The sequence below is a fragment of the Leucopleurus acutus genome (genome assembly GCF_964270905.1).
Source record: "Leucopleurus acutus genome assembly, chromosome: 17".
In the NCBI taxonomy this organism is placed as follows: Eukaryota; Metazoa; Chordata; class Mammalia; order Artiodactyla; family Delphinidae; genus Leucopleurus; species Leucopleurus acutus.
Window position 1 is genome coordinate 80,102,536 of NC_139159.1, and position 15,847 is coordinate 80,118,382.

At 51.1% G+C, this 15,847-nt stretch overlaps 1 protein-coding gene across 1 annotated transcript in view; it reads right to left on the bottom strand.

The window, feature by feature from the left end:
• Positions 1-13,536, bottom strand: part of COL22A1 (collagen type XXII alpha 1 chain) — a gene marked incomplete at its 5' end in the record, with an annotated part of 247,097 nt that extends 233,561 nt beyond the window's left edge. Inside the window, 2 exons of the mRNA XM_082858984.1 lie at positions 8,526-9,092; positions 13,446-13,536. Of these exons, the coding sequence (XP_082715110.1) occupies positions 8,526-9,092; positions 13,446-13,536 (658 nt within the window). The remainder of the gene's footprint in view (positions 1-8,525; positions 9,093-13,445) is intronic.
• Between the last annotated feature and the right edge of the window lie 2,311 nt (positions 13,537-15,847).

The window sequence follows — 15,847 nt, forward strand, 5'->3', positions numbered from 1 at the left end:
TATTGCCCTAAAAGCAGGATCGCATGAATCGTTCACCATCGTGATCCCCTTGCCTCACAACAATGTCTGGGAGATAAGAGGGGAACAAACAATCTGTGCTGAAGAAAGAACCCAACGGTGCAGTAGAGACCCCCGAGACCTGCACCGCTGTGAGCTGGTGTCCTGCACGGTCTATCTAGCCTGGTCCCAGTGACACAAACAAGTTGTGTTATTTACTCCAACTGTTTTCTGCTACAAGAAGAAAAAAGCATAGAACAAATTTTCAAGCGAACCTAACGATTCCCTCATCTGAAGGTGCAGTGGTCTGTGACAGCCACGGTCAAAAGCAAGGAAGAGCCTCTCAAGGAATCTCAGCACCCGCCCCCAGACTGACCTCACTTAGGATCACAGCGGCTGAATCTGTGAGCGGGTCTAACCAGTACAGGAAGCTGAGACTCTCCTCGGAGTGGCGGGGGACACACGCAGAGTCACGCACTCTCAAAATGCGCGGCTGGGGTAGAGATGCCGACGTTTTTCCAGTGTGAACTGCAGGAGAACCATAAAATCCATCCCCGCCTCACACCAAACAAGCTTCTCTCCCTCTCCCTCTCTCTCTCTCTCTCTCTCTCCCTCTCTGTGTGTGTGTGTGTGTGTGTGTGTGTCGTCATGGAAAGTATTGCATCCAGTAGACAAAACTCACTGGAACAGCACATGGACACACAACACAGAGAGAGAGAGGAAGGCTTTGTGTCATGAACCAGAGAGGCACAAGGGGCCGCTTCTGTGCGCTCGTCCACACTAACACGCAAGGGCTAAGGGGCAGGGGGAGGGGAGTCAGGGCCACCAAACAGTGTCCCCAAAATAGAAGCAGGCAGAGGCTCCCCCAGCTGCGGCCGCTGGCGTTGCCACAAGCTCACCAAGTTCCACACCATCAGCTATATAAAGGCTGCTTCGTGGCCACGACTGAGCCTGGGGTAGAAAAAGCTCTTAATTACAGACGAGGCTCCGGGGCTGCGCCTCCGCCCCAGGCTCTGCGGGAAGCCGGGCTGAGGTCCAGTCCCCTGGGAACCTCATCAGGTCACAGAGGGGCAGGAACTGATGCCGTGACACGGAGGCGCTTCCCTGGATGAGCCCAAGGCCGGGGGACAGTGAGCCACGGGCCGGAGCAGATCTCAGGGGAGGCCACTGGGTGAGGCCGTGGAAGTGGCGACGCTAGAAGCTGCATCTCTAACAACACGGCCGCGCGTGGAGGCCGCCGCTGCTGTCGCTGCTCCCCTCCTAGGTGTGCGCAGAATCTTTCATTTGCGGAACAGGGATGACGATTTCTTCAAGTACAGTGAGCTTCATTTATCATTTCAACAAACAGCCACTGGTCACCGGGCGTGAGCCAGGCCTGGGCCAGGCACTGGGAGGGTTCTATAATTAGGCATCCAATAGGATTACGGAAGGATAGCGTGAAAAAACTCAGACTCGCAGGCAGCAGGTTCTGAGCTATGTGAAGAGTTGAGAGCCTGGCTGCCTGTGATCCCGGATAAGCCCCTCAGCCCCTCAGTGCCACCAGCAACAGAAGAGGAAAAAGCAGGAACTGACTTAGGGGGCTGGGGAGAGGCTTCCATGCCATGGTGGACTTAAAGATGCTTCCTAAACATCCACAGTGACCAGAAAGAACTCAGGCCCTGCGGTCAAACAGAATGGGGTGGAACACCCGGCTCTGCTCCCTGCCAGCGGGGCCTCCTCGGGGAGAGAGCCTAGCCAGCCACATCACCGACCAATCAGGGGTGGCTGAGGTCTGAACGCCAACGTCAGTGTTGTGCCTATTGATTCTGAGAACCGATGGACACACAGGGCAAGCCATACATGTGCTAGGGAAAAATCACCTGGCAGCACTAAGTCATCCTATGTGCAGCTATGACTTAGGAAGCAGGACGTGCCAGGGATTCTGCTCTAAGCAGTGGTGAACGACGGCACCCTGAGGCCGAGAACAAGGACAGGCCAGGCCACGGGTGGTCCAGCAGCAATCTGGACAAAGAGAAGCTTCTGCAATGGCCACCCTGAAGAAGCGCTGCCCCATCCCAGGCCTGGTCCTGTCCCCACGTCACCCCTCCTCTGCTCACACGGTCACTCCCAGCTGGGCTTCCAGGCCAGACCAGCCACTGCCTCCAGACCCCAGCCTGTGCTGCCTTAGGAGCGGGGCCGCCGCACTGGCCCCTCACTTCCTGTGCACTGACCTGGGACTCAGCTTCCCCTCTGTCCCCCAGAACTGCCCCTCCTCCCTTCTGTAGCCAGGCTGCCTGGAAAGCATGGGCTCTAGAAGCGATCAGACCTCCGTTCTCCGTCTGCAGCCCCAGCATCACAGAAGAAGAACAAGGGCAAAGGAGAAGGAAGCAGAGGTGGAGAAGAGCCTCACAGGTAAGCCTCACACATAAAGTTAGATACGCTAGAAGCCGCAATTTTTAAAAAGTAAAAAGAACCAGGTGAGGTTGATTTTAGGAATATATTGTATAAACCCTAAATTTCCAAAGCATTATCATTTAAATATGTAATCAATATATATAAAAATATGCATGAGATGCTTTCTTTTTCATGCCACGCCCACAAAATCTGGCGTGTATGTCACTCACAGCACTTCTCAGTTCAGACCAGCCCCAGATTGGTCAGTGCCCACATGTGATGGCCAGCATGGGTCTAGAGCACTGGTGGCTTCCCCACGTGCAAAACGTCAGCAGGGACACCCAGCCCCCGGCCCTGCCAACCGGGCTGGGTGGGGACAGAGTGAGAGTGTAATGCAAAGACCCTCATCAGCCTTCAAAACGTTTGGTGCTCAGAGAACAGCAGACTCTCTCAGTGCTGTTCACAGCCCAGGGAGTCGGGTCAGGGTCCTCTTCCTCTGCATCTGTCCTGTCATCGGAAGATTCAGCCCATCCCAGCCTGCCTCCTCCAGACCCTCACCAGCCTTCAAAATCCAAACAGACATTTCTCCAAAGAAGATGCACCGATTGCAAACAAACACATGAAAGGATGCTCAACATCACTAATCATTAGAGAAACGCAAATCAAAACCACAATGAGGTGTCACCTCACACCAGTCAGAATGGCCATCATCAAAAATCTAGAAACGATAAATGCTGGAGAGGGTGTGGAGAAAAGGGAACCCTCTTGCACTGTTGGTGGGAATGTAAATTGATACAGCCACTGTGAAGAACAGTATGGAGGTTCCTTAAAAAAACTACAAATAGAACTACCGTATGACCCAGCAATCCCACTACTGGGCATATACCCTGAGAAAACCATAATTCAAAAAGAGACATGTACCACAATGTTCATTGCAGCTCTATTTACAATAGTCAGGACACGGAAGCAACCTAAGTGTCCATCGACAGATGAATGGATAAAGAAGATATGGCACATATATACAATGGAATATTACTCAACCATAAAAAGAAATGAAATTGAGTTATCCGTAGTGAGGTGGATGGACCTAGAGCCTGTCATACAGAGTGAAGTAAGTCAGAAAGAGAAAAACAAATACCATATGCTAACACATATATATGGAATCAAAAAAAAAAAAAAGGTTCTGAAGAACCATTGCAGGACAGGAATAAAGATGCAGACGTAGAGAATGGACTTGAGGACACGGGGAGGGGGAAGGGTAAGCTGGGATGAAGTGAGAGAGTGGCATGGACATATATACACTACCAAATATAAAACAGATAGCTAGTGGGAAGCAGCCGCATAGCACAGGGAGATCAGCTCGGTGCTTTGTGACCACCTAGAGGGGTGGGATAGGGAGGGTGGGAGGGAGACGCAAGAGGGAGGGGATATGGGGATATACGTATATGTATAGCTGATTCACTTTCTTATAAAGCAGAAACTAACACACCATTGTAAAGCAATTATATTCCAATAAAGATGTTTAAAAAAATAAAATAAAGGGTTTTTTTGTTTGTTTTTTGCGGTACGCGGGCCTCTCACTGTTGTGGCCTCTCCTGTTGTGGAGCACAGGCTCCGGACGTGCAGGCTCAGAGGCCACGGCTCATGGGCCCAGCTGCTCTGCGGCATGTGGGATCTTCCCGGACCGGGGCACGAACCCGCGTCCCCTGCATCGGCAGGTGGACTCTCAACCACTGCGCCACCAGGGAAGCCCAAGGTTTTGTTTTTAAAGGGGGAAAAAAAAATCCAACTGTTTGTCTCTGATAACCAAAATACGCACAAGTGAAATACTCAGTTACTGCTGGCTCTGAGTTCAGATTTGCTGAATATTCTTGGCATTTGGGAGGCGGTAGATCATTGCGTGAGTGCTTCTGATGTGCACAGCGCCACAAATGCAGCAGGGAGCACAGAGCTAACTCCGGGCCGCTGCTCTCGATTTCTTTTAAACGATATTTAGGCAGCTCCTCCTACATAGCAGGCTCTGTTCCAGGTGCTGGTACCACAAGAAACAGACTTTCCCTCATGAAACTTATATTCTTATATGTGAAGGCAGCTCGTAGGCAGATAAACTAACAGAAATTTCCAGTGGCAGGTGGTAACCAGTGTGCACGGTCTATGGTATAATAATCTGTCACTTCCCTGCTGCCTCCAGGAGATAAAAGCTTCTCAAGGAAAAAGAAGATCAGATCCATCACTGCACCCTGGGCACCTGGCATGTGCCCAGCAGAGGACTCACTCAGTGTGCGACTGCTGAATGAACGAGTGAACGAGCGAACGGATGGATGGATGGACTGAACTGAACCAATGCTTACAACACGTGGTTGGGCTGAAGTTGAATGAATGAACGGATTAGCGTGAACACACTATGGTTGTTGAATGAACGAACGAGGGGGTTGGGTGGACTGATCACGACACCAAAACCCCACATTGTTAGTCTACGATTTCCCAGATCATGAGTGTGAAGCCCCTGTCAGAACGGGTCTGATTCAGGCTGTGAAGTCACCCATAGGCGCCCTCCCTGGGCCAAAAGACTTCTAGCTGTTTGGATGCTGTGCTGCTCCTCGATTTAATCTACTACGTGCTTTCCACTATGCTACTGTTCGCTCTTTTATTTGTTTTGCTTTGTTTCTAATTGAAGCAATTGTGCAGAGATGTTGCTTCGTCTGTCCCCAGAACAGAGCAGACCCTCTCAGCCTACAGCTGTATTTACAAAACGGATTCCCTTCAGATGACTAAGAATAACTCGAATCTCCCATCTATTCAGGCATTCGGAGAAGCCTGTCTAGAGAGGATGGTGGTTTCTCCTCATGTTATCACGGGGGATGTGTGGTGTGCTGGGGCTTGCAGCCCTTGCCCCGTGGGTACAGCCCCCGGTGTTTCTGCCTGGGTCAGACCCCTTTCCCTGAGGGAGGAGAGGTGGTAATTAACTCCACTCCCCAGCGTCAAACAGGGTCCTGTGGTTTAGGCCCCAGATAGTCAGCCTGTTTCCACTCGGAGGCCACAGCGATGGGCTGGGAACAGCCGTAGGGCCTACAGGCGTCCAGTCAGACTGAACCTGGGCCTGTGGGTCACCCTCTCCTCTGCTGGGTCCAAGGACTCTCGCGACTCTGAGGTCACTCAGAGCTGTCTTGTGCTGGCAGCTCCTTTTCCCTCCCACACCCCTGCTCTCCTTCTCTGTCTTGCTCTGAGCCCGGGAGGCTGGCCCCTGTCACCGTATCACCCGGCCCCTCTGGTGTCGGATGAGGTCAGGCCAACGGGCAGTGCCAGCCAAGCGGGCAGGGAGTGAGGCAGGGGCTCCTTTCCCGCTCCCTCTGGGTCATGGTTGAGTGGGCAGCCATGTTCCTCCCTGAGGTGAGGAGACTGCAGCTCATGACGGGCAGCCCCTCCCCATCCACGGGCCCAGCATCATTTCCATCCCTGCTACCAGCTGGCTTCTCCTGCTACTGATTCCCGGTGCCTCGGTGTCCCTCGGTGACCTCAATCTTCCCTAAAGAGAACCCCCATCAGCATCTCTTCAGTCAACACTGGTCACTGCCGGGACCCCGACACACACATCAGCCAAGATCAGAGTTAACACCAAGAAAGGAGAGCCTGGGAACAGGGAGAGTGAGAGGGCCGGTCTCACCGCTCGAGGCTGCCTGGCCTCTGGTCTCTTCATCCTGTGTGATGTCAACCTGCTTTACTCTTTAAGCAAGTTAGAGTGGGGTTTTCTGTTACCTGTGATCATCGTCCCTGACTCAGACGCAAGGTCAATGGTGCTGAAATCTGTGTTCTGGGGGCACAGGGGGATGAGGCCAGCATGCGGAGGCTGAAGGCCCGGGTTCTGTGCCCAGCCCCGCCGTTGTATTCACCGGGCAACATGACTCAGTGGCCTGCCCTCTCCAGGGTTGTCAGAAGCAGTCCCAAAACCATCCCCTGGGCACAGAAGTTCTTCAAAATCTATATTCTGCTCTGCCAAGATGCAGAACCAGTTTGAACCCAGGCTGGCAGGATGACGAAATGCCAGAGGATAGGGTCGAGAAGCAGCCTTGCTTCCTAGGTCCCTGGGTCAAGGCTCTGGGATGGCAGCTGGGTGCTCATGGACCCTGAGCCACCACGTTGGATGTCTGCCCCTTGGCTAGGCCCGTGACCTAGCGTCTGGCTCTTGTCAGCCCAGACTTCTTGAGCATATGCACCTAGATCGAGCCTTCGCCTGGCCCTGCCCGGGCTGTTCCTTCTGCCTTTCTCCTCTTCCCCAGTGTGGCCCCGCCACCTCTCCGGCCTACTGCTGAGGGCCCAGAAGCCCATGATCTCAGCATTCTAAATGCCCTCAGCAGCAAAAAGAAGAGCATCTGTACCTTAGGAGGTTGTAATGAGGGTCAAATGAAGTCACTGAGGAAGCCTATGGCCCATGAATCGCACACTGTAGACTAGGCGACTGTCTCTCAGCACTCTGGGCACCAATTTCCTCATCTGTAAAATGGGCCTCGGCGTCAACGTGCCACCCACCCCAGCACCATTCTCTGAACTTCCCCAGCAGTCTTGTGAAGGGGCTCCCTTTTGCTTGCTGTCCTGCCAGCATTCCATTCTGCATAATGATCTGACCATGTCACGCCCTGCCCGGAACCCTCCAACGCCTCGCCTTGCACACAAGGCCCTCCTTTATCTAGGCCTTGACCATCACACAAAGCCACCATCCTCCACTCTGCTCCTTTCCTCTGGCCATTTCCAGTTCATTGACCAAGTGCAGCCAGCTCATCCTGAAGCTCGCGCTCTGTCTTCTAAACCATCTAAGTGTCACCTCCTCCAGGAAGCCCTCCCTCTTCTCAGGGTCACCATCCACCAAACCACAGCAGGACCCCACCCATCACATTCCTTTTTTGGTGTCTTTTCCCGACATCTAGACTAGGAAAGCCTTGAGGGCAGGGGCTGTGTCTTATCTTTTTCTATAGGCTCAGAAGTCAGGCCACACAAACATGAGACCCCCAGTAAGTATCTGTGAATAAGTAAGCAGAGAAAAAGCCACAAAGTGGTAAAGAAACCGAGGGCATCCAGTCGCAGATATGAGTTAGCTGCAAGCCCGGCCCATCCCTGGGACAAGGCACCTGCCTCTCTGGCCAGCTGCTCCCACTGCCAGTCCCTCCTCCACTGCCCCAGGCCCCTGCCCCTGCTCAGGTGCGACCCTCTGGGCTGCCCCAGCCAGGGCGCAGTCCCCCAGAGAAGTCGGCAAGACAGAGTCTGACACTCTGCCCCCTGCCTGGGCCCTGGAGGCGGAAGTTACCCAGCAAGGAGGAAACATCACCCCGGTGAAGCAGGCAGAGGCTGAACCTGGAGAAAGGCTGGCACAAAAGAAACTCACTTCACCCCTCCTATCCTGGAGAGGGGGCTGGCCTCAGAATGACCCCACTAGGGTCCTGGAGGTCAGCCGTCCAGGTCAGAGCCCCAGGGGCCCCAGGATCTCTGCCCGTTGTCTGCCCCCTCTGCCCACATACTCCTTCCTCTCCATCCTCCATCCCCAGCCACTGTCAAGATTCCAGGCAAATGACTCGGGGGCCTCGGGTGATCTCAGAGGGCACGAGGTCAAAAGTCCCTGGCCTCTGGGACCAGCAGTGGGCTCCTTGGACTCCGCTGTCCTGCCAGCATTCCATTCTGCACAAAGATCTGACCATGTCACGCCCTGCCCAGACTGACTCGGGCAGTTCCCAAAGGCGGTCTGTGCCCCCGTTCTTCCATGACCTCTCACTGCAACCCCTCAGGAGAGGCGCAGGACCCGACATCTCTCAGCTCTGCCTGCAGATATTCTGGCCAAGCCTCTGCAGGCACCTTTTCTGACTTAACAGCCCTGGGAGGCCAGTGGATGGTCCCCATTGCAGACATGAAGCTGCAACTCAAGAGACGTAACCAGTCTCCGAGTATCTCAGACTGGGCGGGGTTCAGGACCCAGCTCTCTTTAATTTTCTTTCCACCTCTGCCTCCCTGGACGCAGGGCCCACGGGGCAGGACCCTGGGTGATGGGCCCGGACTGGGGGTGGGGAGCTCTCAGTTACTGAGCTGGCCGGGTGGCCTCTGGCCCCGTTCTGCGGTGCAACCGGGTCCCGCCCCGCCCCGCCCCGCCCCGCGCGCGGGTCCCTACTCACTCTCGCACAGGCGGCGCCGCAGCTTGCCCCAGATCTTGTCGATGGCGTCAAAGTCCGACACGTGGAAGACGTGCGCGGCCCTGGGCTCGGAGGCGATCTCCTCCAGCTCCTCCCGCAGCGCCTCGCCCACGCCCACGGCGAAGATGCGGATGCCTGCGCGGTGCGCGGCGTCGGCGGCGGGCAGCACCAGGTCCTGGCTGCGACCGTCGGTCAGCAGGATGGCCACCTGCTTGAAGGCGCGGTCCCCGGGGCGGCCGCCGGCCCGCGGCGCGAAGCTGTGCCGCGTGACGTAGCGCAGCGCGTCGCCCGTGTGCGTGTGGCCGCCGTGGTAGGCCAGCTGCCGCGCCGCCGCCTTGACCTCGGCCCGTGAGCCGAAGCGGCCCAGCTCGAAGGCCGTGGTCGGCCGGTCGCTGTAGCGCACGACGCCCACGCGGGTGCGGTCCGGGCCCACCTCGAACGTGTCCACCAGGTTGGCCACCCACTGCCGGACCTTCTCGAAGTTCTCCTTGCCCACGCTCGAGGAGGCGTCCAGGAGGAAGACCAGGTCGTAGTGGACAGTTTTGCAACCTGCAGGGGCGACAAGAAGGGCGACGGGGGCCGCTGGGTCGCAGGAAAAGCAAGGTCCTTGGCGGCGGGAGGCGTGGTCATCCGGGTCTCGCAGACCTGCCTCCAAGCCCCGCCCACTAGGCCTCGCGCTGGGGGGCGGGAGCGGGTCCTCGGCTGCTGCCTTAAAGCCCCAACCTTGGGTCCCTGAAGGTCACGTGACTGGGAGTCTCCCCGAGGTTGCTGTGAGGTTCAGCTGCCTATAGATATAGTTAACATATATATTTATATATATAGCTAATACGTATATTTATACAAGTGGATACCATATATAATTGTATATAAAATATACTAGTATAGAACTATATATAGTTTATATATATTTCTAAAAGTGAATAACATATAGAATTATATATACTATGTAATGATATATAAAATATCATATAAATAATTATATATAATATAATTATGTATGTATATAAGTGAATAATACATATATAATTATATATTATATAATATATGGATGTTATATAAATATGTATAATTTTATATATAGCTTATATATATATTTATATAAGTGAGTATCAGTCATGGAACACTACCGTACCCATTTCTTTATTCCCATTATTTTGGTTCGAAAGTGACTTCATTATCTTTCAAACCTACTATAAATAATGCACGCCCATTTCAGAAAAAGCAGAAAAGGCAATCAAAAAATCTATAAACGCTCCTATTTCCATCTGCTCCGAGATAACTACTGCTAGCCCACGGTGTATTTATTTATGTGCTATTTCCATATAATTATCGATGGAAGTGGGCCTGTACCAGACGCACTGATATATCAGCTGGTTTTACCGCACCCAGCGATGCTCTGGGAGCCCATTTCCAGTGTGATGCCAGTTTCTATGGCTGCAGAGATTCCACTGCAGGGATGAGCATAATTTATTTAGCCAGTCCTCTCTTGTCAGATAGTTAAACAGTTAAAAGTATTTCATTATTAGAAATCACGTAAGTTAGACTGCATTCATATATTTTAGAAGCTCTATAGTGCTCTATAAAAAATATGCTTATATTTTTACAAATATAACTTTTATATAAGCTATGTGATGCTTTTGATTAAACAAAATGCAGCACTATATAATTTATTTCTGATCCTCAGGGCAGCCCTGTGCAGAGAGCTTGTTCGTTCCCATTTCACAGTTAGATAATATGAGGAAAAGTATCTTCTAAACTCCAAAGTGCTGCACAAATATACAGGGGAACCATCAAAATGCCCTTGTCTCGATTTTTCTGGAATCTGAGTCTTGGCCATGCCAACAGCAGCAACTGATCAGGCTTTGGGAACACCTGGCACAAACATCTGATTAGTGAAAATAAAATAAAAACAAACCAAAAAAAGAAAAAGAATCCCACTTTGTTAAACTGTCCAACTGGCAAAAGTCAGAGAGACCGTGGTAGCCAGTGAGAGCGTAAGGAGAGTGCCTTTGTGGGCTCGAGAAGTGGCCATGGGGTTTGTCACCCCATTGTCAGGGTCCTAAAAGCCTTTTACAGAAGAGGGTATCTTTGGATCCACCAACTCCAGATTCTGTGATTTAACTGAAGCAAACTAGCAGATAAATGGAAGGGGAAAAAGATAAAGATGTATAAGGAAGTTCATGGCAGCACTGCCAAGCAAAATTCTGGAGCCCACCTCCATGATCACCCATAGGGAACTACGTAAATACTACTCCTCCTGTGCTCATTCAGTGGGATGCCAGGAAGCCACCACAGCCGTGGCCGGGCCCTAAGGGAGCCCTTATTTACCAACGTGGATACATTTTCCACTCTGTTGTTGGGTATGAAAAGCATGTGTGTCTCTGTCTACAACTGTGTATTCAGGAGAGAAGCTACTAAAAGGAACATGACTTATTTCTGGCAAGCAGAACCACGAGTGAATGGTATTCCTTTGTACTTCGGATTTTGTGTTTACAAGCAATGCATTAAGTTCAAAAAACAGAAAAGTAAAGCTAGGCGTATTTATACACACACACAAATACTTCTTATCCTGCCCTGAGCCAGTGCCTCCCTTGAATTTTCCACATCTACCTTCCCCTCTAGTTTTTAAAATCCAGGTCCGATCCGCTGAGGAGCTGAAATGAATCCCTGCCTTCGCAGGATGGATCCCCTAACAGGATTAGAGTTTTAGAAGTGTGTCTGCCCAGATGTGTGGATTCAGAGATAATTCCTGGGGAGTGTTTCTTCTTGACACAAAAGGTCATCCTTTTGTCTTTGGAACAGTGATGTCCCAGCCTCATCAGAATAATTGCTGCTGCGCGCCGGGGAGGGCCTCCCCTGCGGCTGTAATCCTCTAGGCTGCAGAAGGTTCATCGGTGCAGGAGGCCTCGCCAAGGCGCCACTTTCTCCTGGAGGCCAGGGAACAGGCTGGGTCTTGGGCAGGTGAGAATGAAGAGAGATGTGGTGGGAAGGGTCCTGGCTTCTGGCCTCGGCTCTGCCACAGGCCAGGGCCCTGTGACCCGGCAGGCGACTGCTTCCCCTGGGCCGCCACTCTGTGAAATGAGGGCACGGACAGAAGGTCCTTGGGCCTTCCCACTTCTGAATTTGATAATCCTGGGTATCGCCTGGGCACGTGGGGTCATCCCAGGGGACACAGAAAGCTCCTAGGAAGCCCCACATTCCTCCCATGAAAACCAGGACGCCCACACTCGTCACTGTCTTTCTAGACAGCCGGCCTTTGTGAGGCTCAGGCAAAGCAGAACTTTGTAAAACGATGGAGAAACGGAAGCCTGTGGGGTCTGTTGTTTGGTTTTCGTCTTCTTGGAGGCCCCGGATAAAGGGCTTGGCTCTGGTCAGCACTTCTTGTGTCCCCCAGCCTCACGGGGATGGAGGTAGGGGGATAGGAGCCTCTCGTTTTTTTTCCAACACTTTTCAAAATTGAAGTATAGTCCATTTACAATACTGTGTTAGTTTCAGGTGTGTAGCAAAGTGATTCAGTTATGCATATAGATGTATATATCTATATTCTTTTTTTAAATTCTTTTCCATTATAGATTATTACAAGATATCGAATATAGTTCCCTGTGCTATAAGTAGGTCCTTGTTGTTTATCTATTTTATATACAGTAGTGGGCATCTGTTACCTCAATTCCTCATCTGTAAAATGGGGGCAGCATTTTACACCCAGCCGTATAGTGACAGGCGCTCTCCCTGAGATCTGGTCCAGCTGTGTGCCGTGGACGCAGTGCGCGGGCTCTGGGCTGGGTGCTGTGATACAGACCAGACCAGCTCAGGTCCCTGACCCCTTCTCCATGTCCCCCACTGACAGTGACTCCTCCCAGGAGGCCCTCAGACAGGTGGGTAAACCCTCCTGTCACTTCTCACCCCCTCCCTCCCGGGCCTTCTCTGCTACAATAACTTCCCCACTTCCCGTCCACTCACTGTCCCAGCCGCCTCTTCTGGCTGGACTCCAGGGCATCCAGCGTCCCCCAGGATGTGGTCCAACATCCTCACAGAGCCAGACAACACAGCAGGGCACTAACCTGCCCACTGTCCCCAAACCCTGTATGCACTCAACAGAGACACACCTTCAACACATTCTATGATTGACACAAGATGTGTGTTGAAGCAACCTAAATGTCCATCAACAGAGGAATGGACAAAGAAGATTGGGTACATACATACAATGGAGTATTACTCAGCCATAAAAAGGAACGAAATAGTGCCATTTGCAGAGACGCGGATAGACCTAGAGACTGTTGTACAGAGTGAAGTCAGAAAGAGAAAAACAACTATCATATAATATCACTTATATGTGGAATCTAGAAAAATGGTACATATCAACTAATTTGCAAAGCAGAAATAGAGACACATGTATAGAGAACAGACTTAAGGATACCAAGAGGGGAAAGAGGGGGGATGCGATGAATTGGGAGATTGGCATTGACATACACACACTACCGTGTATAAAATAGATAACTAATGAGAAGCTACTTTATAGCACAGGGAACTCTACTCAATGCTCTGTGGTGACCTAAATGGGAAGGACATCTAAAAAAGAGGGGATGTATGTATACGTATAGCTGATTCACTTTGCTGCACAGCAGAAACTAACACAATATTGCAAAGCAGCTATACTCCAATTAAAAAAAAAGAAAAAGGTGTGTGTTCACTCTCACACACATACTCACACACACATGCACACGCCCCAGCTGCACGACTGATTATGACACACACCAGCTGGGGGAGAGCTGACACCTCCCCTGTGATGACCCGCACTCTCTCACACACAGGCGCTAGCCCACCCCGAGGCCCACACCCACACACGCACGGACGCGCACACAGACGGCTCTGTCTTCAGCCTGGCACAGCCTCCAGCCCCACCTGCCCTCTGGGCCTGACAGCTGCTGTCCCCACTCCAGAGCAGCAGCATCCAGAGGAGATGGGCCACGACGCTCCCGTGCAGGCTGCCCATGGCTCTCTCGTGCTTGGGAACAAGCGTTTCTGGGCCAGGAAGAGACGCCGTTAGGGTCTACTGGAACATGTCCTGTGTGGAGAAAGACACGCCTTTAGAGGAGGGCCCTTGAGCTGAGAAGCTGCAGGAAGTAACCTCTGGGCCTCATGTGGGAGGAATTCCCCAGACCCAGCCTCCCCCCTGTCTCCACTGCTCAGACTCCACTCTTCACACAGCCAAAGGTGTGACTTTCTAAGAGCAAAGCCCAGTGTTAGCTCCCGGTCACTGATTCATCCAGCCCTCCCCCCACATCCATCCATTAGCAAATTCGTGTTAAGGATCTGTCAGGCCCCACATTATCGGCTCCCTAAGGCTATGGCCTGTTACAGGAACATCATTATTCTGATCATATTTTCTACTTTTAGACATTAATAGGCTGTTTCATTTGTTTAACATGTCACAAGAGGACATCTTTGTACCTAAGTCTTTGCCCCTATTTAATTATTTTCTTATAGTAGGTTTGTGGGAAAATACTTAGGGTGTCCTATGGGTTCTGAAAGGACCCTGATATGAACTGTCAACCTTCTTTTCAAAAAGGTTGAACCATTTCCACTGCCTCAAGCAGTGTGGGAGCGTGTGTGGGTGCCCCTCTCATCACACACCTGGCAGCACAGAAGTAGCATCATTCCTTTGATCTTTGCTAACTCAGTTGGACAGACACCGCTTCTTGCTTTCTATGCATTTCTTTGATCCATGTGGTTTATTAGCTAAATTATTTCCCCTCCTGTATATTTTATTTTCATGTGGATGGCCATTTCAAAAAGTGTTTGTCATTGCTCACTCCAAAATGCAGGAAAAGGAAACAGCTTATAGATTTGACCATTGACTGATTCATTAACAAAGATTTACCAGTGGCCCTCATGTGCCAGGTTCTGAGGGCAGGCAGATGAATGACAACAAACCCTCCCTCACTGACACCTGGGAGACAGGTAAGACACAGGCCAGGGCAAAGTAGGATAAAATGACACCGGCAGAGGGAAATGGGGAGGGTTATGGGAGCATGGGGACAGAAGGGGGATTGCCGTGTGACCATTTCAGGAGAAGGTCAGATGACACGTTCCTATATATAGAAAAGCCTAAAAATTACAAAAGCTATTAAAACCAATAAACGAATTCAGCAAAGTTGCAAAATGAATCCATTGCATTTCTGTCCACTAGCAGTGAACAATCCATAGAAAAATGAAGAAGAATAATTCTACTTATGATAGCATCAAAAAATAGCATAAAATACTTAGGAATAAATTGAACCAAGGAGGTGCAAGACTTGCACACTGAAAACTGCAAATCACTGCTGAAAGAAATTAAAGAAGATGTAAATACATGGAAAGACATCTTCTGTTATTGCTTAATGATTACAGGGTTTCTGTCTGGGGTGATGAAAATGTTCTGGAAATACTGCTGATGGTTACACAACATCTGAATGGAATTAATGCTACTGAATCACACACTTAAAATGGTAAATTTTACGTTATTTACTTTTTACCACAATAAACCCAATAAAAGATGTCCATATCCTAATCTCTGTGAATATGTTACGTTACATGGTAAGGAAGAATTAAAGTTACAGGTGGAATTAAGATTACTGATTACTTGGGCTTCCCTGGTGGCGCAGTGGTTGAGAGTCCGCCTGCCAATGCAGGGGACGCGGGTTCGTGCCCCAGTCCAAGAGGATCCCACATGCCGCGGAGCGGCTGGGCCCGTGAGCCATGGCTGCTGAGCCTGTGCGTCCGGAGCCTGTGCTCTGCAACAGGAAAGGCCACAACAGTGAGAGGCCTGCGTACCACAAAAAAAAAAAAAAAAGACTACTGATTACTTGACCTTAAAATATGGCGGCTAACTTGGAGTATCTGGGCGGGCTCCATGTAATCACAAGGGTCCTTACAAAGGGAAGAGTCTGGGTCAGAACCAGAGTGATGGCAACCTGAGAAAGACTTGATTGGCCATTGTTGGCTTTGAAGATGGAGGAAGGGACCACAAGCTAAGGAATGCAGGTGACCTCTAGAAGCTGGAGAAGGCAAGGAAAGGGATTCTCCCCTATGGACTTCTAAGGGAACAACCCTGCTAACCCCTTGATTTCAGCCCAGTGAGACCCATCTTGGAATTCAATTCAATTGAGAACTTTACGATAATAAATCTGTTCTGTCCTGAGCCACTCAGTTTGGGGTGATTTGTCACAGCATCCACAGAATACTGAATGGTGAAGAGAGTTGAGGGGACTGGAGGACCCAGTGGATGCTAGGGGCGTGGTGAGTGGTCCCTCTTGGCAATCTCC